Source organism: Homalodisca vitripennis, chromosome 7 (assembly GCF_021130785.1).
Source record: "Homalodisca vitripennis isolate AUS2020 chromosome 7, UT_GWSS_2.1, whole genome shotgun sequence".
NCBI classification, from domain to species: domain Eukaryota; kingdom Metazoa; phylum Arthropoda; class Insecta; order Hemiptera; family Cicadellidae; genus Homalodisca; species Homalodisca vitripennis.
The window spans coordinates 88,143,600-88,166,948 of record NC_060213.1 but is presented as its reverse complement, the minus strand read 5'-3'; the positions used below and the strand labels follow the sequence as shown (position 1 = coordinate 88,166,948).

Sequence of the window (23,349 nt, the reverse complement as noted above, 5' to 3'; positions counted from 1 at the left end):
GAAGTTTTCCTTGAGAACTAGACGTGCCGTTGTTCATGCACTGCTAGTTGCAGCTGATTAGTTGTAGGCGCGTGTTGGACTTACTGCACTGTCACTTGCTAGCCGTGGTGTGACTTGCAGTTTAAGGTGATTTATTTCATTTTATTTGTACGTGAACGATACTCTATCATGCCGGGTTGTGTAATATAAAGTACTATACAATTACAGAAAAATGTGAAGTACAACAGTGGCTAGTTGTACTGGCGCCTGCAACTAATCAGCTGCAATCAGTTAAGTGTTCAAAATAAATCACCGGAACTTTCCAATAAAAATTGTCTAACCTCTTATAGACAACAGACTAGCCACTGCTGTACTTCACAACTTTCTGATATTTCTTCGATATAATATTTTGTAACTAACTAAGATATATTTTTATTATGCCTAACACGATATTTTATCGCCTCGGACGCCGATTAAATTAGAATCGTCTGTTTATCTGTTTCAACGGGAACGGTGTTAGTAGAAACAGAGGATTGGAGAGGATTTGGTATTTATAAAATGAAAAATATTTTTGAACCAAAATCATTACGACAGGTGACGTAATTTTGAATAATCTGACAGAACAACTGTAGATTGGTACAATAACAGTAGCCTTATGGGGTTGAAAACAATTAATTTTATTTGTATAGCAGACACATACAACAATATGTTTTAATTTTTTTCTCATTTAAGCCTCAGCGTCAGCTATGCTGGCTTCGAAGTGCACTGGTTTTTATTTATTATTATTATTATTATTACATTTTTGGACCTCCCCGGGATTTGAACTCGTCATCTTTCGATTAGAAAGCCGAGACTATAACCATTAGTCTACGGAGGAGGACTACAACAATATTGTAACGATATGTTGGAATAGTAATTCTTTAGTTTGAATACAAAGACAAAATTAAATCGTCAATAAATTAAAACGAACAATACTGACATTCACCAAGAAGCAACAGCAATACCATTCACCTAGGTATACATAAATTCGGAAAATACAGTGACTAAACTATTTGCAACATAAGTAGGCCAATAGTTGCTCTATACTGTATTTACATTTAGCCTGCTGATGTAATTTGATCAAGATTATTAATTAAATTAAGGAATATCTACAACTTGCATCATTAGACCGTATTGTCCTGACGCTTAAATGAAGGGAGTTACTGAACGGTCTAGTCACGAGCATGGCCTTAAAGAACTTTGCATCATAATTTGATCCAAGCAACGCAATTCAAGATTTTAAATATAAAAAAAATTACTATATTTACCAATTACGTTATATCATTAGCTAGAAAAATATAAATAATAAAATGAAACTTTTAACAAATCTAGGAAAAAACCTGTAAACAATCCGACCATCACTTGGATGTGATTGTAGAGAGTCAACCTGAGGAGTGTTACGAGTACCCTCGTATATATATATATATATATATATATATATATATATATATATATATATATATATATATGTGTGTGTCTGTATGTCTTTTAATTGTCTTGTTATAGAATCGTAAAGTAGACCGATCATTATGAAAATGTGTATGTGTATGTATTTTTCCACGGAGGTTTATATGCTATGTATGCCCTTTGATGAAAACTCGCACCAGGCAGCGCTGCAAAAGATGTTTCCACGCGCCTGCACATTATAAACTGCAATTACAAGACACTTACATGTATTAAACATCCAAACACTATTTGAAGGCGCTCAATTAAAATGTATCTTTGTCTTTAAATAATTTTATGGTTGAACTTAAAGCTTGAGTGTTAGACCACTTTATAATTAAGTACATGTAAATGTACAATACAAGTTAACAGATTTTCTTGATTGTGATATCAAGGCAAACTCTATACATCGGCGTTGGAAATATAATTTACTTGAACCAGAAGTGCTCATACACGGGCAAAGCTTACCAAAAACGTGCGAAGCCCCGAGAAACAGCTAGCAATAAATAAAACTTAAGCTGTGAAATTAAAATCAATAAAAAATAAATATGATCTTAGTAAATATTTATAATTCATAATATCCGGTGTATACTATTACAATTGCACAACATTTCTTAAGAGTAAATAAAACATACGTATTTACTCTTTGTTGCTAAATATTGAAATGTTTAATCATGAAATGTGATATATTCCATAATTAGGCTAACGAAACCTTAATTTTGGGTTCTCAGTCAAGCAAACCTCAATAAATTACTTTTTCAGTGATGCCAATAGTTCATTTGGCGTGGAAATAAAATAAATAAGTACATATTATATGGGAAATAAACATTTTTCTATTTTATACTAAATGAACTATGCTAGGCAAGGGGTAATTAATAATTTTATGCAAGGATTGCAATGAATTCAATCTACTATATTATATTGTTGTGTTTTTTTAGATTTTTTATACATGTTTGTGTTTTACTTAAACTTTTTGAATAAATTTAAGAGTAGAAATTTACCGAGGCAGTATGACATGTCTTAAAAATATAATCTTAATAGTTTAAAATAAATAAAATATTGACAAACTGTACACATCTCATTTATTGGTTTAATGATATAATCTACAAATTAATATTTGCATTCTACTCGAGAAAAATATGGAGGAAAAGGGAGTAATTAATGTTGTGAACATGCAGAGGGAAATGTATTGTTAAAGAGTATATTCAAACTTATAAGAAAGGACTGTGGTCAGTAGAATGTATTGAATTTTGAGTAATCAAAGATAAACGGCTAAAGTCCTAAATCCTATAAAGTGGCACTGGAATGTTATTACATAAATTACTAACTTAGTCCGTTTCATATTCACTTAATCGAGTAAGATCCTATCAAGATTTTAGTTTATATATGATTTATTACAAGAAAACATTATTTTAGTTTAATACAGCACGCAACTTTAAATATATCAATTTGAAGCAATTTATCATTTCAACTACTAATCTAGAAAACAAATTTAGAATCATACTTGGCTACATTACAGACAGTTTCGGCAGGTGACCGACGGTTACATAGCAAATAAACTCGGTGGCTCCACTGAAAAAGATAACGGCACAAACGATAACGATAAACAACACTTGGACGAGAAAAGTTTGTAATAACTTAGATCGGTCAGCTTCCAATCTGAGACTGTGATGCCCTCATTAGGGATCGTGTCAAGGTGATGCCCAGATTGCCGTGGTTTCACCCAAGCTTCAACTGCCCAGGTGACACACGCTCATCACTGCCAGCTTCATCATTATTATAACAAATTGTTTCAATTAATTAATTAACATTAACCCAAACTCAATTATCTCCCCTATTTGTTACCTGGGCATTAATTAAATTTCTAGAGTCTCAGTCATCATCACTTATTAGAAATAAAAATATAACAACTATCTATATAATATTTAAATAAATTAGAAAATGGTCGTCGACCGATACAATTAACCGGCCCCTAACTACCCCTAGTTAATATGAATTAATTATTCATTAAAGCAATTGTTAAACAACAAAGAAAATATTCTATAAATTCTGGTGGCTACTTATGATACAGAGTGTGAAAGCGTCGGTCACCACGCACAGACTGCACGGTAGTGATGGTCTTATGTAACAGGATAAACAACAGTGTTGCCGACCGGCAACAGTTATCCCCGCAACGTGTTGCGAGATACTCCCTGTTATTTTTGCAACAGGCCAGGATGACAACGGCTCGAGCTGCAAACATAAAAATCAGCAGATTCTGAACTCTCCATATGTTATTTCAGCAACGGGGTTATAACGAACAGCAGAGTAAGTTGTATTGTGACTATTATTATTTCATTGGATGCACTTTATCTACAGCTCGACAACAGTTACTTGTTTATACGTTTTTTTAAAGTCCTAGTGTAATTGATATTTAGTATACCAAATAAATAGTTTAGTTTGACTATGTTCATGGTCAGAACCTTCTAAAGATAAATGCTTTTCAGATGCAGTAAACTTCTAGAGACCAGCAGGTCTCGGAGGCCGTACTTCTTAGAGTCCAAGAACTTGTAGGAATCTTCTAGATTCTTTCATCTTCCAGAATTCTGGATGGGGGCTTTAAAAAATCTTCCAAAGGCTAGCAAACTCAGAATGGCTGGGAGCTACAATATTGTGTACGTTAGAATCTTAACTCCAATTAGCTGGATACTAGAATCTTCCAGAGGCAACTAAATTTCAATGGTCAATACTTTCCAGAAACGGAAAGACTCTGGAGGGGTCAAGAACCATCATCTCAAGACCTAGCGCAGAGGCTTGGAATATTAAGAAGTTAGGAGCTCGGTTTCAGAGACTGGAACCTCTTCCATTGCTGGAACTCCTGGAAGCTGATTTATTTAAGATGCCACGCTTTTCTTTAGTCGGTAACTTCCAAAAGCCAAAATCGTTCAGTGACCAACACGTTTTAGGAGATGTAATTTTTACTTCATTCACTTAATAAGTGAGGATTATTTTACAAACTACGGGTAGAAAACAACTACAAATGGCATTTGTAAGGCCACATTAGTAAAAGATTATACAGTAATTTTGCCAACATCAAATTCTTAGACGATCTTTTGAGAACACAACTACATTTTGGGTTTTATTTGTACAACAGAACATATTTTAAGAATGATACAAAATTAACATAATGTGTATATACACATCTTTTACTGATATCAATTTAATTTATCACATAACGTGTACTTTTCCCCAAAAACTGCAATGTAAAAACTTATTTCTTGCAAATAAGCATGATTAGTCATAATTTCTGAACAAACCACAAATATGAAAAAAAAGCAAATCACCTTATACGTTATTTAGTAAACAAAAGTTTTAGTATTTTTATAAACTCAAAGCTATAAAACTAAACCTTTTAAAAATAGCGCGAGGAATAATTTCACAAATTATGAATTGTTACACGAAATTATACTTCAATCAAAGCAAACATATGGGCTTTCCATAATTTTGTTACAATCTCATTTTATTATAGAACATAGAATAGTTTTAAAATAGCAGTAGTAGTATTAATGTACATCGTGTTGCGTAACTGGCTTCGTTTAATTTGCATGCAAAATTTATAGGCTATATCTCATTTCATTCTCCCGGGCTCTCATGGCCTGCGGGCTTATACAGACAGACATACAATAATACAGAAAGAAAAGTTTAACATCTCAGGAGACAAAAGCAAAATTGTCAGTTTACTCTGTGATAGGCTTTAATGACGCTCAGCCAAATTCCATAGTTGGATATACACAACAATATAACTTATTCTTGTCTATGTAGCTAATATTTTCTATGTAACGTAACAGTTCGTTTACTTATATTATACAAATTACTTTTATATTTTTGGGGTGTTACATATTTACCGACTGACATTTTCTATTTGCAATATCCAATATTGATTGTGTTTTAAGAAATGAAGAATAAATAATATTTATTACTATCGTTAAATATTTACAAGAAACTGCAAGTAATAACCATAGTAAGGAAATATCGGTCTTTTAAATTAATATTGGACTGAATGTTCGGGCTCGCCGGCCACTTGTTTCAGGTAGATACGAGCTCGTAGGTTGTTAGCTGAACCAGTTTGTGATGAAAGAAATCTGTCTACGCACGATAATAGTTGAACAATTTGACTGAGGGTTGAAATTTTGACATAAGTTTTTCCTAAACATGGGTCCATTGGGAATTCTGATTCATCTCTGTCCAAACATTATTCTGGCTACATTGGTCTTGTAGGTAGCCTGTTAACAAGGATAAAAATCGTAGAATAAATAAATTTGTACCAAAATTAACAGAATATATCGTGCGAGAATCACATGAAATTGTTCAGTAACTTATCAACATATCCGATGAAATTACTTTAATTTCATTATTGCATACAAAGATTAAAAGTGTTAGCGTAACCTGCAATGCCATCTTCATAGCAAGGTACATTACTGTGTGTTGTTGACAAGAACGTAGTCAGGAAAAGGTTTAGAGGGGTGTCCAGACAAGTAATATTTTCTCGAGTACAGAGAGTAAGACTCCATTTTTTCCTTAAACAGTTCTTAACCCGTTTCTTTGTTGACAACGATATTTCAGCAGTACATGTCAGTAGTATTGAATTATTTCAATAATAATCGCTTACTAAAAAAGTAATCGAAAACATTTAAAATGGGGGGGGGTCCGGATCCCTTGGACGTAGCTACGTCCTTGGTTGTTGAGTGTGACAACTCACTTTCTTGTCTGCCTGTTCAGTAAAAATATTTCATCATCAATTCAATTTAAACTAACGCTACGAAGAACTAGAGCATTTTGAACATAAACATACTTGTATATACCTACTTAAGAGTGTTTGCATATGCCTAGGATAATGAATGACCTTCTATCTGCCACCCGAAAATCAGTATATTTGTCACGGGGTATTGCAGTTTTTATTTATTTACATGGTTTTTTGACCTGAGTGAATATGGTTTGTGTCTACATGTGAATAGAATATATACAAGGAAATCTTACTTTACATTTATTGGAAGTAAAATATAAAGGTTTCCCTTAAGTATTTATATTTTCACGTTAGCCTATACTAAGTTTGGCTGAGCGTTTAGCGGAGTCTCTCCTACCAGTGGATGACAAGGATTAGATTTCTGTCCTTTTGTGTGTCCGTCTTTATGCAAAATAACTTTCAGTGGACTTTATTTAGAAATTGAAAAGAGTAAACATGATGAATTGAAGTGGAAGTCGCTTTCTGGGCCAGGTTATCGTCGACTGTGGCGTACGCCACTGACCCAAAAAAATAGCGTAATTATAAAATTAACGAGTCATAAATAACACTTAACTTGAGTTATTTTTCTACGTCCATGTTTTTCAGTCGCCGCACCGAGCTTATGCCGCGTCTCTTTGCGGGCGTCTACTGCTCGGCAGTAATTTTTGTTTACATGATAATTTCTGTACTTTATATAAGTTAAATATACCCTATGTAATAATGTGTCGTTTATCCCTATATTTTTAGTACACAATGCATATTACAATTAATAGAAATAGATGCTCGTATTTTTTTTCTAAGTAAAATACATAGGCTACTCTTGAAGTCCATTTTATAATCCGAAAAATCAAGGTGAAATATTGGGGATATGACCTGCAAATCTTGATATAGGCCATTTAACAGAACTTCTCAAAATTCCACTAAAATAGCGAATTCTTCTTGGCTTTTTGTTATCTGATTAGTATCTGAAGGGTCTCTAAAAAGTGAAATTTTCAATAAATGCTATATGTTTTTTAGAACAGAATAATAACATATTCTCTGAAAACTCACTTGACATTTTGAATAAAAGTGTCAACAAATTTTCTGTAGAAAGACTCCCTGACCTCCACCTTGACTGGTAGGTACGGAGTCCCCAGATCCCCCGTAGTGGTACATTCATCCATTTGATCGTCCTACATACCTCTATGCTGTTGGGGGGGGGGGGGAGGGTTCCTAATGTCCGATAATTACTGAATGTCTCATTTTAAACTGGCCCTTGATAAATACTGATAATTTTTTTCTTCAGTTTCCTCGGTTAACTCCGGAAGTAAACCTAACAATATTAGTACTGAAAACTTATATAGGGAAAACAGCCAAGGGGTTTTGTTTACAGTTCTAGATGTGTTAGCAGCGATCAAAAAATTGAAATCAAAGAAATCTTCTGGACCTGACTGTATTCCTACATATATAGTAAAGGGTTGTGCTGAGGTGCTGTGTGATCCTTTGTGCTATTTGTTCAATCTATCTTTAAAAAACCTGTATTTTCCCGGAGAAATGGAAGGAAGCTAAGGTGGTTCCCATTTTTAAATCAGGAAACATTGAAAATTACCGTCCGATTTCATTGTTAAATACATTTGCTAAGATATTTGAATCACTTCTCTATAACTATATTTTTTATAACGTAAAATCTGATATATCTCCCCAGCAGCATGGCTTTCTTCCTTGTAAATCAACAGTCTCTAATCTAATGGAATTTTCTTTTGACGTAGCATCTGAATTGGATACTGGTGGCAGGGTTGATGTAGTGTATACAGATTTTTCTAAGGCGTTTGATAAAGTAGATCACGATATTTTGTTAAGTAAATTATCTTGTTTTAATTTATCCCCGCCTTTTATTAGTTTTGTTGAGACTTATTTAAAGCTTCGCTGTCAGTTTGTTATGGTGTCTAACACTATGTCTAAAAAGTACATTAGCACTTCAGGTATTCCCCAGGGATCTAACTTAGGCCCATTACTATTCTTGATATATATTAATGATCTTCCTAATTATTTAACACGGTCTAAATGCCTTTTGTTTGCCGATGATTTGAAAATATATAGAAAGATTCGAGACAATCACGACGTTGCTGAACTGCAATCAACGCTAAATTTACTTAGCCTTTGGTGCTTAGAGAACAACCTATTTTTAAATGTAAAGAAGTGTTTTGCGATGACTTATACTAGGAAAAAATATTTAACTCTACCAGAATACTCTATAAATGGCACTAAGCTACTACTAGTGACTCATGATAAAGATCTTGGCGTAATTTTTGACTCGGCTCTTACGTTTGAAAATCACCTTAATTTTATCATTAATGGATGCCATAGGATGTTGGGTTTTGTAATTAGAAACACGATGTTTTTCATTCAATTGATCCTGTCATTAAACTATACAATGCATTCGTAAGAAGTAGGCTGGAGTATTGTGCAATAATTTGGACCCCTTATTCATTACATAGCATTGCTTCTCTGGAGCTAATTCAAAACAAGTTTCTAAGGTATTTATATTTTAAAAGATTTCATGTTTCTTGTGAGCGAAACCTGTCAACAACTGTCTTAAGAAGTATTTTTTCTTTTGAAACTTTGGTAACAAGACGAAACCGATCTATTATTTTATACATTTATAAAATTTTACATAACTTAGTTGATAGTTCTTTTTTAGTTGGTAAGGTTTTTCTGCATGTCCCAAGAAATAATCTTAGACCCTCTTTGGTTTTTTTTACACCACGTTGTAATACAGTGCAGTTTTATAATTTTTCATTTTTTAAAGGTATTAGGTTGTTAATCATGTATAAAAATGAATTGGATATATTTAATAATAATTTTAATTCATTTGTAAATAAGCTAAATATTATTTTTTAAACTTAAGGTAGTAACCTAGTTTTGTTAAAGTTTTAAATTGTTATTATGTATTGTATTATATTTTTATTTTTTCTCGTGCTGTAACAGAAACAGTTAATTTTTACTCAGCCTAATAATGATTTTGTAATTTAGTTTCTTCATATACGTACTTATAGTATATTTATATTGTAAATAATTATTATTAACTTGTATTTTCAATATAGCTGTTTTGGGATAATGTTCCTGTAGCTATTGTACAAAATAAATAAATAAATAAGCGAAATAAACCCTTTCTAGTACAGCTCTCAAATTTGCCCCTCACCTAGGCATTGCACTCGATTTTATGTGTCTTTTTTTGTAATTATTTGTAATACCAAGGATCCAGCCACGTTCTAATCCTTTGACTCAAATTAAAAATAGTTAAGTGAAAAACTATTCAGGTAATTATTGAGATTTAGAAAGTTTTAACATGATATTTTCGTTTGCCTTTGGTCCAGGAATAGTAAATAAAAATATTGGTACGCTCTGTATATTTATTTGAATTATATCAAAATTCTAACAGAAATGTTACTTTAGTCGAAAAATGGACTATTAGGTAATTTTATTTTAAATGTTATTTTGAAGTAAAATGCTCTTGGGAAGGAGGACAAGTCTCGTTTGTCCCCCCCCCCACCTGTGCACCCCTGAATCTGTGGTATATATGGCCAGGACTATATAACTTGAAGTGCTCCCCCACGCCTTTTGATCTTGGTTGCTGCTGTCCAGTACCACTTCATCTCATCACACCCGTACCAATGATTTCACAGTAGGACAGTGTACTCTGTACTGTCATTGGAATTCGTGCTTTCTCGACCTTTTTTACTGTCTATTTGACTTCTCAGTGTGAGTGTTAGTTATTTTTATATTTACTACCTGTGACCTAAACTCTTTTGATTGCATTATGTGTCCCAGCAATGTTGATCTAAGAGCCCGGTTTGACTGCCGTGAGTATTATAACAGTTTAAATCTTGACAAGGCAATTACAGGCAGTCCAAATAAACTACATGAAAAAATTAAACTCAAAGTTAAAAATAACAAATTAGGAAAGGGAATCAATATTAGAGGAAGCTCTTGGAAATATTGACACTGTGTTAGTTTCATTTGCCCAAGTTGGTATAAAAGCCATGGCAAAAATATCAATATCAGACAAAAACTCTAGAAAAACTAATGATAGCGATCAGGAACAGACAAACTTATAGACAGATTGTTAGGGAGGAGTTATGAAAAATTGAAGAATATGAAGCTATGAACGAAATCACAAGGAGCATAAAGGAAGTAGTGAGAGTACGGTACCAAAAGTGAGGTATGAGAGGTCTGGTGTTACCAGCTCCGAAGTTCATATTAATAAGAGGGAGAGGAGATTAAAGATGTAAAGTACAGCCTAAAGATGTTGGTAAGGCCATAAGATATAGTATTGAAAATCAAAACAGTTGATAATACCAGGAACGATTATTGCCTAAGTCAGAAAGCGGAGAGAGTGCAAAGAAGCTGTAAGAAATAAAGGTGTTAAGGATGGTAGATTGAAAGCAACGAAGCCTGTGATAAGGATACCAATGGAGGTCAATGAAGAAGTCTATAAGGGGAATGTACAAGAAAATTAAATAAGTGAAAAAGATTTTAAACAAGAATTTGAATGAAACACAAACTTAAAAACGTAAGAGGGAAAGAGTAAATGTTAGAGGAAAGGTGTATCTAGCTATGGAATTTTCAGTGTAAGAGTCAGGAATGTGCCGAGAGGTAAGTAAAGTAAATTCGGTGACAGACGCTTATTACTTATCTGCAAGCACTGTTCCAATTGAAATCAGTGATTCTGCAAATACAGTTCTAAGAATTCTTTCAATAATTTGCTATCATGAGTTTATTCTATAACAATCTACAAAATAAGTTACATAAGACAATGGAATTTAGGCTAAGTGAGGGTAAAAAGATACAGGGAATATACATTGCAATATCAATACTTGAAAACTGTCCATTTAACTATAATATAATATTGATTAATTAAATATTTACCAAAAAATGGTCTATACTGGAAAACATAATGCAGAATAATAGATAATCACACCACAATATGTTCATTTTCTTTACAAGTTGTCAGAAAAATTATAGTTTAATTTTCATTGCATTATCGGTCAGGTTCCGTTATTTCACCCCATGTTTTTAAATCGCTACTAAAGCCACGGAATTGATTGTTTTAACTATTTATGATCATAGATGAGTACGGAGGTACTAAACTAGATAGACACTGTTTGTTTTCCTTGACGAGTCTTATCTTATCAGCATCAGGCATGCCCAGACTGTTCTTGTTATCGAAATGAGACGAGTGCCTGCCGAAGCCCGCGCTGATGTCAATAAAAGAAAAACATCCCTCGAAATAGTACCTATCAGTAAAATATAAAATTCTAGAGGGGCTGATCAGAAATATAAATTGAAATGATTAGTTCACCTCAAACAATCAATTCCGTGGCTATAGTAGCGATTTAAAAAAAACATGGGGTGAAATAACGGAACTTGACCGCATTATCCATGAAACAAAAGTGGATAATAAATTAAGGAGCTGATTCGAAAGAAAATAAAAGAGCTTGTAATAACCTTACTGGAGGGGCATTATCATATTTCTGCCTTATTTATGTACATAGGATGTCTTTGAATAAACTGCAGATTTTTCGTGTGGTGGTAGATGATACCTCAGTATAATTTTGTAGATAGGAACCATGAGTCACATAAGCATAACACAGCAACAGAGAAAGGAAAATATTGAAATAGTGTTCTTTATTATTTTTGTCATTGGAGACCTTTGGCAACAGTAATTACCACAAATTACACTGATTCACCTACTACTAGTGTGTAATATGGATGGCCTACCTCAACGGCAATGTCTTAGTATTCTTTTCTCTCTTGCAGTGTATGCAAGTACAACTATTAGTCTCATTTCAGATATGATATTTGGGAGTGTCTACCACTACATGAAAAATCTTGACACACCACTTTATTCTGAAACACTCAGTATAAAATCTTATAAGATTTAACTTCAATAAAATATCACAAATTATGGTTTCCTAGTAACTGACAGGAATTCTGAACTAAAGTACTCTTTTCTATTATTAGACTCAAAATTCATCAGAGATAATAAAAGAATTTATAATAATGTACACAAAATTAGTTATAATATTTATACTTATCTTTTTAGACTTCCATTCATGCTCAGTAAAACCTAGACTTCGAAGGATTCCTCATTCAGCTTTGGTAAGTTGAAAATAAAGTTTTCTATCATAATAGCTAATGTCTTGATTAAGCAAAATTGAATGAGGCTCAAAGTTAACTGAAGACACTCAATAACATATACAGTATACTTGAAAAGTCCTGAATTAGTTTAATAATTTTTTTAACCATTTCTTGTAAAGCAATGAGATTTGGTATATCAATATTACCCATAAAATATAATTTTTTATGCAATTATCAGGATTTTATCTCATGTACACCAAATTAAAGGTTTTTTTTATAGTAGAACACAATGCCCAAACCGGACCTCAAAAGGTTTTCCCTATCCAAAATGGTGCTGTTTTAAGGTTTCTCTTAAATTATGCAAATTAATATGACACACACTATTCTATTTCTTAAAGATAACACTAATTTACTGCAGTGAAATTTAAAATCAAGTAAGTGTTCAAAATGCCCTCCAAGTGTCAGCAATATCCAAATCTGTGATAGAAACCAGTAACATTTTGGAGATATTTGTTGAGTTTCTTGATTCATGCGATGAATTAGTTCTTTTATGTTGACAAGCTTAATTATGTAAACTCTGTTTTAAATAATTCCATAAAAAGAAATCTAAAGGGTTTAAATCTGGTGATCTAGGTGGCCACTCTATTGTTTCCCTACATCCTATCCAACGATTGGAAACCAGCAGCTCACGTACTTGTATTGCATAATGAGGTGTTGTCCCATCCTGTTGACACCATACTGTGGTATAACTTTGACCCAACACAGTACGGAAAGCTGTTATTATTGTATTTCCAAACACCAATTCATATAAAATCCCATTCAAATTGTCATTGTTTACAAAGGTCCTATAATGTGATTTCCAACTATCCCAGCCCACACGTTCACTTTTTGGGTTATCTTAATATGGCTATTTCTCATCCAGTGAGGATTGTTTTCGCTCCAATGATGGCAGTTATGCCTACTTACATCTTTATTACACAGTTACCCATGATAAAATTGAGTTCCAAGGAGCGGACATTGATAGCCAATGTGCTTTAAGTCCTTAGAACAGCGGTTCTTAACCCTTTAGACATTATGACCCCCTTTTAGGTTTTGTATCTTTTCGATCTACTCTGAATTATAATGTTAAAAAATCAAATATAATCTACAACAGTTGTAATATTTTACTTGTAACAACAATATTGCACACAAGACAAGTAACAAAACCTGTGATTTTATATAGTACAATAAAATTGCAATAGTTTTATAAAAAGATTTTGATTTATTTGCGTGCCTAAAATAAGCTACTTGAGACTGCAGTAATTGTGCAAGTCTTCTGCTTGACTACAGAACAATGTGATGACTACCCTACCACAAAAGACTTGTGGCACTATCGTGGTTTAATTTACAGGTTCAAATTCAAAATCCCACACCCAAACACTTCGATCATCTCATTTTGAAGTTTAATTGAAAACTTGACATATTATATTCCAATGAAGAATTATTAGTGGTTATTTGTGGGTGTTCAATCCACATAATGAGCAAGCCAACAGTGGCAATGAAATTGACGTTTAGCAATGTTTGCTTCAACAAATTTTGGCTGTGTTAAAAAGGAATACCCAGAACTGACAACCACTACCATTGAAAATGTTACCATTGCCTTATCCTGTAACTGTGAACAAGAATGTTCAGTAATGGTGAATTTAACAACCAAATAAAGAAATTGTTTGACTGTGAAAACTGAAATAATATTGAAAAAAATTAATCTAGACATTCAAAAATTTATTAATTTCAAACAAGCCCAAGTTTTGCCTTAATTTAATAGAAAAAGTTATGTACTATTTATATGTCTACTTTTAAAATAAATTACTGTAACAATGACAAATTTCTTTTCCTGTGATTCACAACCCCCTCCCAGGCACATCCTGGGACCCTCTTGGGGGTTAAGACTTAGATGTTGAGAACTGCTGTTTTAGAAAAATCAAACTTATAATAGCTTCCCTTAATTATATTCAGGATATGTCAATGTAAGAAGATTAAATAGGATATCCAGATATTTTACTAATAATTAAATTCATATTCATCCACAACTTGACATCTGAGATCTTAAGCAGGAATAATAAAACATGTTCTGTAATAACATTAATGTAATGCATAGTCTATTTTTAGAACAAGGAGCATAAACATGTACCCCAAGCGAGGGAGGGGGATGTACAGTGGCCCTTGCAGTGGGAAGAGTCAGAGGCTGGGCAGGGGCGAGTTCGGAGGCGAGACTCTGAGCTCATCCCCTTGGATCTGGAAGTGTTCCGTAGGGAGCAGATAGGACAAAAGCCTGTCTGGAAGGATCCTCACCTTCATCAGGACCCACAAAAAAGGAAACATGACCAGACTGAGGATGAGGATTGAACATGGTTAGAGTTAACTTTTCCCAAATAAAAATAATTCTTCTCAAAATACGGTTTTTATTAAAGGATTACCCGCAGGATGGGTTTAAAAATCTTTTGAATGGACCTTATCATATTTTTATTAGTAATCACATTTAATGATGGTTAATGGTATTCAGTTTACTGAAACTAATGATTTACCCATAAGTAATGGTTTCATAAAATCAGCTAAAAAAACTATTGATAGTTGTAACTTCAATAGATAGTTTAACAGAATTATCTTGAAGGCAAATGAATAATAATGAACTTACTTATCAATGAAGCAGAAACAAGGAAACTAAAACTAAATATTTCTTTTGTTCTGTCAAAGGCAAAATGTATATAATGACATAGATAGGCTTTAGGTTAAAGCAACAATCTGCAATGTCATGTATCACTAACCTTTAGCATGCCAAATTCTTTTAAAGAAATTTTGTACTGGTGCAAAATTACGCAATATATGTTAATTTAAAAAAATGAAAAGCCGTTGAGCAGGAACAACAAAACTAGAGTGCCTAACATGCTTCCAGTAATGACGGAGTATACTTGCTGTAGGGCCCCCAAGAAGTACAACTGGCATGGAACATAACAAAGGAACAGCTGCTGTTGGTTGGTACTCCTTTGATGTTCAGTCTGGACGTTCACAAATGGTGGTAGACAGCAACATTGACATGTCCTGCCATCTAATCGGAAATTTAACAACTATAATGACCCCTAATCCTATAAAATGTAGTTTACAGGATAACACGCCTTGGGCGTTATAGGGATTTTAATGCTTGCGAACTAATTCGCTTATGGCGTTTAAAGGGTTAAGATTCATTACAATAAGCTACTTGCCAATTTGTAAATATTCATGAAAATCAATACAACATTCACACAGAATAAAACATGCAAGGCCTGTCACACAGGAGCCACAGGCACCTGTGGCACAGAGAATGGGTTATGTTGGACGGGCCAATGCTGATTGGGCTTCACTTACCATGGAGCAAGAAAACTATTTGTGCTAAGGTAGTTTCGAGGAGGAAAAAAACAAAAAAAATCAGGATACATTGAGGGCATCTTATAAGCAAAGGACACAATTTTTCAACTACCATAGACTATCAATCAGGTCTTTTGATGAACTTCTAGCCTGAACTCAAGAACGCCTGCTGAAGAGGGAACATGAACACGAAATGTTTAAGTGCGTCTGAAATGTGTTCGTGACATTAACTGTTGTCATACATTATTATAACTCACACCTGCCTGTAGAGTATTGTGACTATGACAAATAAAGAGTAAATTAAGATTACCAGGGTGCCCCATATAGATACCAGTATAATAATGTAATGCAACATTTTTTCATGTGGAATATTTAACCTTAATATTAAAACTGGCTTTCAGTTTTACCAATAAAACAAATTTTTAAATGCCAAGATAACTTAATATTTAATTAATTGTCCTTTTGTGACAATAAAATATACATATTATTTAAACTTTTCTATCTATAAGTACTGTACTACTTATTTGGAGGATTCATATTATTCCTTGTAAAAGGAAATTAGGCTGAAAAAGTGATAAAAGAGAACTTTTAAATTAGATCTGAAATACAGAAACTGCATTACTTTGTTTCCATTATAATTTATAGACATATAAGTTTAATATTTAGATGTCTAGTTATTGCTAATTGAGATAAAGGCTGCCGAAAGTGTAAAAACTCTATATTAGAATTTTCTTAATAATTGTTATAAGAAATATAATATAATAAGTAATTTATAATAAATTTTAAAATGGAGATAGCAGGATATCGAAAGAAAATGGATATGCTGTGCTATACCGTGAAGCGATCGATAGGCCAGTCCGACATCCATTTGACATGCCCCATATGAAACAAATATCGGCTAGGCCCATACGGAGCCAAGACAAGGGGAGGGCCCATCAGTTGGTTATGAACTCCATGGGCGGTCCGTTAACCCTCAACGGTCCTGTTTTGTATCCATCTCTGTGCCGTGATAGTGTGTCATGTCCTATACGGGCACTTTTCATTGAGCTGCAGCGTGACATAGGCCTTATGCAAAATGCGATACCCCACTTGAAGGGTTAAATAGTTTGTTTCTTCAGACTAGATATTAACAGTTTATACAATAATAACTGCGGGCAATGTAAAATATTTTATTCGTCAATCAGTAAATAACACAAATAAAAATGGTTTCAAACCAACCATTAAGAAATTCACTTAAGTAACATAAACTTCTGAATATAAATTATCCAAGGTGTAAATGATTAGCTATTTACAAAGAATAATCCTTCTCCAAGCTTTGGCTAGTAAAACTCTGAAGTACACGCATGGTTATCTTCGTTTTACAACCTCCACAACCAATGGACTAAGCAGATCTGCAAATAAAAAATATTTATGTATTGCATTGTTAAATAATATTTTTTTAATTCATGATTTTCATACAAAAGTATGTACAAGCTATAAGTTTCTCTTAAATTTACATTTATAATGCTACAACAAATAAGCAACCATATACATTAATAGACACACAACGTCAAATGTTTCACATTCTTAGTATTTTTGCTTATGAACCCAAGAAATAAGAAAAGACTTAATTTTCCTGTCTTAGAAGTAATTAAATACCTTTAGTTTTTAAGTAGAGTTTTGTAGTGGTTAGGGATCCACCTCCACTTGAACTTATAACTCCATATAAAGAATTATTTCATACTAGCAGTTACCCTCGGCTACGCACGCAATTTTCTGTTGAAAAACTGGACAATATATCTATGTATTGTTTTTCTATGACATAATAAACAGTCTAGAGATAATCGACAGTCACTCAAAGCTATTCCAATCTCCTGATCCAATTTAGATTTAAGTTTGAAGAACAGAGGTTTGGGATCCTGAAGTCGTAAAGTGAAACAGTTTTTATAAGATTAGTATTTCCCTCCCACATTCCATGATAAATTATTGAAGTTCTTCGATGGCTTCAATAACAATAAGAGTTAGCCTTTTTATCCCAATGACGAAAGTGTATCGTACAACTAAAAGGTTGCTGCGGTCAATATGGGTCTGTTCTGGTCGTTTAAATTCACCCCCGATGTTTTGGCATAATAAGTCACCCGCCATTATCTTTTTATTTTCATTAGCAATGTAAACAGATGTTTCAGAAAGTTTGTTGAATTATAGCTGTCAACAGCTTAAGTTGAATTATGAAACGTTATTACGTTTCATTCTTATCATAACATTTTAATGTAAACAATCTAATTTTTCAATTGGAATTCGACTTTATTTGGTGAAATGAATGTGTTATGGGTGGTAAAAGGCACTCTAAATGTTAATTCAGACCAAAAGCTATGTAGTTTCTAATAAGTGACAAAGCAAAGTTGAAACTGGTAAATCTCGCCTCCACTCACCTTCAGTTAAGCTCTGAGAGACACAAACTGTTGGAACACATCCAGGATGTGAGGGTCCAGGTCCTGAGTAAACAGGAGAGTTTCCAGGGTCCCGGAGTACCTCTGAACTTGCTCGTGATGCTGGAAATATTCACTCAGATTACTTTGTTGCTACACTAGTGATTTGCCATAACAACCAATACAATAGATGACGAGAGAGTGATATTCTTTAAATATTAATATAGCCGCTAGAGGAAAGGAGAACAAATGATAAATAAATCAAGAACAAGCAGTGCAAGAAGGGCAGGAAAACTCAAAATAATTGATTTATTTACTAACCCGACTGGAGTAACAGATAAAGTCAAACCTGAACAGACTATGGATGAAGAAGAGTGAAATAATTACAAGAAGCAGGAAGTGAATAAAGCTAGCTAATATCTGAATTTAAGGAATAGACTGAAATGGTTGGATCTAAGAAAAGTAAAAAAAAAAAAAAATACTAGAGAGAGAATACTAATAGGCAGGCAAGAGAAAGATATACAGTGAAAAAGTCACACACATGAGAAGACTACGTGCCAAACATATCTTTCAGAATATTGAAACATATAATTCATGATGGCAATTATAATAATTATAACATACAACATGATTTAACTGAGATGTATACAACTTTCTTGAGTTGTCCAAAACAAGATAAAATCATAAGTATTATATACCAGTTTACTTTTATTTAATTTAAAGCCAATTTATCGCCAAAAAAGAGAATATAATTTTGTTCTTTATCTAGAGCACCATCGCATATGACTGCTTTGATGGTATTCTAGCTCCCAGAGTTCATGTCCATTCATGATGGCAAAACATTATGGTAAATCACATTCCATCGTTACTGAGGAAAACGTGGATTGTGAATGAGTTATGATTGAAAAGAACAGGAGCTGCACTTACACTACGATCAAAGCTTTCATAAAGATTGGACGTGCAGCATGATATGAGGGTTATTTCAAAAGTAAGGTAAAATTCCCTGTAAGTATTTCAATTTGGCAACAAGAACAAAACACGCATGCACACTGACCCCGGCATGCCTTGCGTGTGAAGCGCTGCCAATAGCATTGTTACTGTTGCTGTGTGCTGTTTATAGTGTCAGTTCCTAATATTTAAGACAATTGATCAGCTCGCAGATTGTGAAGTAAGGGCAGTGATACGGTTTCTGTCTGCAAGAAACATTTCAGCGGCAGAAATTCATCCGCAGCTTACTGAAGTTTACGGTCCTAACATAGTGAGTGACAGTAAAGTGCGTAAGTGGGTGTGAGCTTTTAATGATGGACAGGAAAATGTGCACGATGAACCACGCTTTGGCTGCTCATCAATAATATCAGATTATTTGGTTGATGTGGTTGACGAAAAAATTCCTGAAGATGGACGATTCACCATTTCAGATTTAGAAATGGATTTCCAGAATGTGAGTAGAACAACTTTCTACAGAATTGTGTCTAAACATTTAAATTTTTGAAAAATGAGCGCCAGTTGGGTTCCCAGGCTACTTACTGACTTCCAACGACTGAAAATAATGGCTTCTGTTCTTGCTTTTTTAGAGCGATATCATAAGAAAGGTGACAGTCTTTTAGACCATATTTTCACAGGGTATGAGACATAAGTTTCTCACTTAACCCCGAGTCTAAACGGCAGTCAATGGAATGGCGTCATATGTCGTCAACAGTCAAGGTCAAGGCAAAGCAGACAATCTCAACACGCCAAGTTATTGTGACATTGTTTTGGGATAGACATGGAGTATTGTAAGTCGACTTTATGGAAAGAGGGATAATGATCGATTAAGCCGCCTACTGCGCTACCTGACTAAACTTCGACGTGCAATGCAAAATAAGTGACGTGGTCTTTTATTGTCTGAAGGGTTGTTGTAGCATGACAATGCCAGACCCCATACTGCAAAAGATACACAAAATCTAATCAATAAATTTCAATGGGAACAGATGGACCACCATGCAGTCCGGATTTAGTGCCAAGTGATTTCCACTTGTTCCACTACCTAAAGGAGTTTCTTGGAGACAAGCGCTTCGACACAGATGATGAAGTGAAAGAAGCAGTTAAAGACAGGTTATCTTCGCAGGTGGCCGATTTCTATAACTCAGGCTATCAAAAGCTTGTTGTACAATGTAACAAATGTTAAAATAAGTATGGAAATGATGGGAAAAAAATAGAGAAAGATGTAAGGATTATAAAATAAAACAATTGTTTTGGAAAATATTATTATTTTTTTTCTTAACTGGACCTACTTTTGGAATAACCCTAGTATTGAGGAAATTTATTTCTCATTGAGCACCTTGTAGTTTAAAAGACCAACAAAAAGCTGACGCATATCAGAATTAGCCCACGAACCTTCTATATACTTCATGCTGGGGGCCATCAGACAATTTCTAGAAGTGGCACAAGTAATATTAGTCCTACACCCCATTTATGATGTGGCAATTTTCAGAGAGAGTTGCGTATGGATGTTTGAAACCAAACTTATGGCTTTTTTTATAGGAGTACTACTAGTGAAAGCTATGAAGATCAAAGGACTGCAGATTGTTGCAGCAAATTGGAACACTCAACAATGTTTATCAGAAGCTAAACACGATTCGTACATTATAAATGTTATGCTGCATTACGAGTGTGACTCATCTTGCACTGCTGCACAAACATTGCAGTTTATGAGGGAAAAAGACAAAATCAATGAACATCAATCGCTTTATCCAATATTAATAAGCGTGCTATGTAGCTATTCTAAAAAAAAGCATTTTGGCAATCATCACTATTTCCTGGAAAACTGACAATGGTGACTTGATTACTGATAATTTTAACTACGTTATAAAAAGAGTGGTTGGATGATTTAAATACATGTAAACTGAATACTGTACTGAAATTGCATTGATACTGGAGAGGATTACATTGAACACACATCAAAATGTTGTAAATCTAGCATAAGAACTATTCTAGTATTTCAAAACTTTATAGGTGATTTTATTAAAGTTTAAAACTTTTTACAACATGAAAAACTTAAGCAGTTAATTGGTATTATGAACTCGAACATGTTTATTGTTCTATTAACACAGTAGTCATATCTAGTTATATTGTATCACTTAAACTCTGAAGCAGATTTACTCACCGCCAAGAAGACCTGCTGAAGCCTGCCAATGGTCCAGCGGTACCAGGGAGTGTTGTAGTCTTGGTCATCCGTGTCACTTCTCACTAAGTGCTCTGACAGTATCATGATAAACCTCTGTAAAGAACATTCAGTAGTTATTATTAAATGTGTATAACTTTACTTCTGTCCCTTTTTTTTTGCTTTTACTTAGAAAAAACAGAAAATAGTTTAGTCTTTCTCATTTACTTAACCTAACTAATCATCTGAATCAATGTGCTGGCTTCTCTATTATCTATACATATTGATTACCAAGAATTGTTGACAGTAATATTGATAAACATCCCTGGCCTTAAAAAATAGTTTGGTACAATAGATGACCACCAATTAATTACAGTGGTTCTATGCTATTCCATAAACTGCAAGCATGGTCAGATAACAAAGAGGATGAAGTTAAATAATAAGAAAAATATAAAGCATTCCGTAATTGAGAATGTTAAAATTATACACGTGTCAGGCCGATTGACCTGTGTTCCCCCTAACTGGCCACAACTAACTTTGAATCGGTGTTATCAATTTATATTTCTGTTTATAAATCATCTAGAAAGGTTTAAACCACAAAATATATACGTTGAGGCATTTGAAATATATACAGGATTTGATAATAGACTCATGTAGGTCCTTCAAGGACAGTAGTTTTCAGTTATTATTATAATTATTATCCTAAAACACTATATTGTTGTTTCCTCACCTGGAAGATAATCAAAAATAGATTCTTCTGGTCAGCCTGTGCCGCTTCTAGCTTCTCCTCCATCCGCTCCACCATCTCCTCGGTGGGCTTGTCTGCGCGTGCCGCGTTCCTTCCCTCGTCTGAGCTATTGTCCTCCTCACTGCTGCTGCTGTGACCACCACGTGCACTCACGCGTTCCCGTGCTTCCCCCAGCTCTCGGCCCAGACGATTTACATGTGCAGACATCTTGCGTATTGTCAGGTGCAATATCTCCCACAAATACATCCTGAAAGGCATCAGTATTGCATTTGTACATAAAATAACGGATTGCTCTGATAACATTATTACTGATTCAAGGTAATACAATGTTAGGCAAATGAAGGAATACTATTAACAGTATGTTATATTAATAGTAAGAAACTTTCTATAAAATATGACCTATAGGTCGATGGCTTAAAGCACCTTTGGACAACAATCCATGACCAGCAGAAAAGGATTATCAATCACTCATCCAAAGAGCATCTACACCAATGAAGTTTTTGTTTCTAAGTATAACTACCCCAAAAAGTTCAAGGTTCTAATGTTATACCGATTACGCTGTGACTAATTGTAACCATTACTGACTCATCTAATGTCTTCTAAATCTATTTCTTTGATAAATAGTTTATTACGCCATAGACCTACTTGGCAGCATGAAATGCTAAATAGATTGTTCTTTACCACAAATTACCGCCCATTTTCTTGTTTTGTGTACTGGAGGGTGAGGTTAACATGTCACATTGATGGGTTACCAGTAGAAAACCTCAATAAAAATTCAATTAATGGAAATACAAGTTAATAAAACAAACGTTTTAATACTTTAGAATATTTATACATTGGTGCATGCAGTGATTGACATTAAAATGTTGTATATGGTCTATAAATGCCTTTAGAGACAAGGAACCTTACTTCCTGCTGCTACCACATTGGGTGTAACGCTCAAACAGTTAAAAATCAAAATAAATCTCGGAACAACTAACCAGTCAATGGAAAACACTGATAGAATTACAAATAAAAATATCATAGTAAAAACTATAAGTTTCAATTGTATTATAAGTTTCTATTTACATCTGATACCAACAAAATTATGCAAGCATTAGCTCAGGTGTGTTTGTCAAAACTAAAATATATCAAATGCCACATATTATGTGCATCTTACGAATCATCTGCAAAGAATGTAAATATTCTACTTCATGTTGGCAGTGGTGGTTTTTAAGACCAACATATCAAAATATATTTGCTCAATTCCTGTAACTTTGTATAAAATTTTAGTTGTTAATGTCACTTTTATCTGTATAGTTACTGAGTATTTTATTCATACCATATT

The 23,349-nt window shown here is 33.7% G+C and overlaps 2 protein-coding genes across 2 annotated transcripts in view; one reads left to right on the top strand and one right to left on the bottom strand.

Moving 5' to 3' along the window:
• The first annotated feature begins 12,194 nt into the window (after positions 1 to 12,194).
• Positions 12,195 to 14,776, top strand: LOC124366568. The gene is made up of 2 exons (XM_046823161.1): positions 12,195 to 12,364; positions 14,492 to 14,776. The coding sequence occupies exons 1-2, from the start codon at positions 12,266 to 12,268 to the stop codon at positions 14,726 to 14,728; spliced, it is 336 nt and encodes a 111-aa protein (XP_046679117.1). The 5' UTR covers positions 12,195 to 12,265; the 3' UTR covers positions 14,729 to 14,776.
• A 2,097-nt stretch (positions 14,777 to 16,873) lies between these two features.
• Positions 16,874 to 23,349, bottom strand: part of LOC124366034 (nuclear cap-binding protein subunit 1) — a 61,284-nt gene continuing 54,808 nt past the window's right edge. Inside the window, exons 14-17 of the mRNA XM_046822238.1 lie at positions 22,005 to 22,269; positions 21,278 to 21,391; positions 18,136 to 18,255; positions 16,874 to 17,115 (exon numbers count right to left, since the gene is read on the bottom strand). Coding sequence (XP_046678194.1) covers positions 18,142 to 18,255; positions 21,278 to 21,391; positions 22,005 to 22,269 — 493 coding nt within the window. The 3' untranslated portion in view covers positions 16,874 to 17,115; positions 18,136 to 18,141. The remainder of the gene's footprint in view (positions 17,116 to 18,135; positions 18,256 to 21,277; positions 21,392 to 22,004; positions 22,270 to 23,349) is intronic.

What these genes read in the sequence shown, in the direction of transcription:
- LOC124366568 (XM_046823161.1), top strand. Translation starts at nt 12,266, where the DNA reads ATGTACACAAAATTAGTTATAATATTTATACTTATCTTTTTAGACTTC. An exon ending in GGATTCCTCATTCAGCTTTG is followed by an intron (nt 12,365 to 14,491) that starts GTAAGTTGAAAA and finishes GTCTATTTTTAG; the next exon opens with AACAAGGAGCATAAACATGT.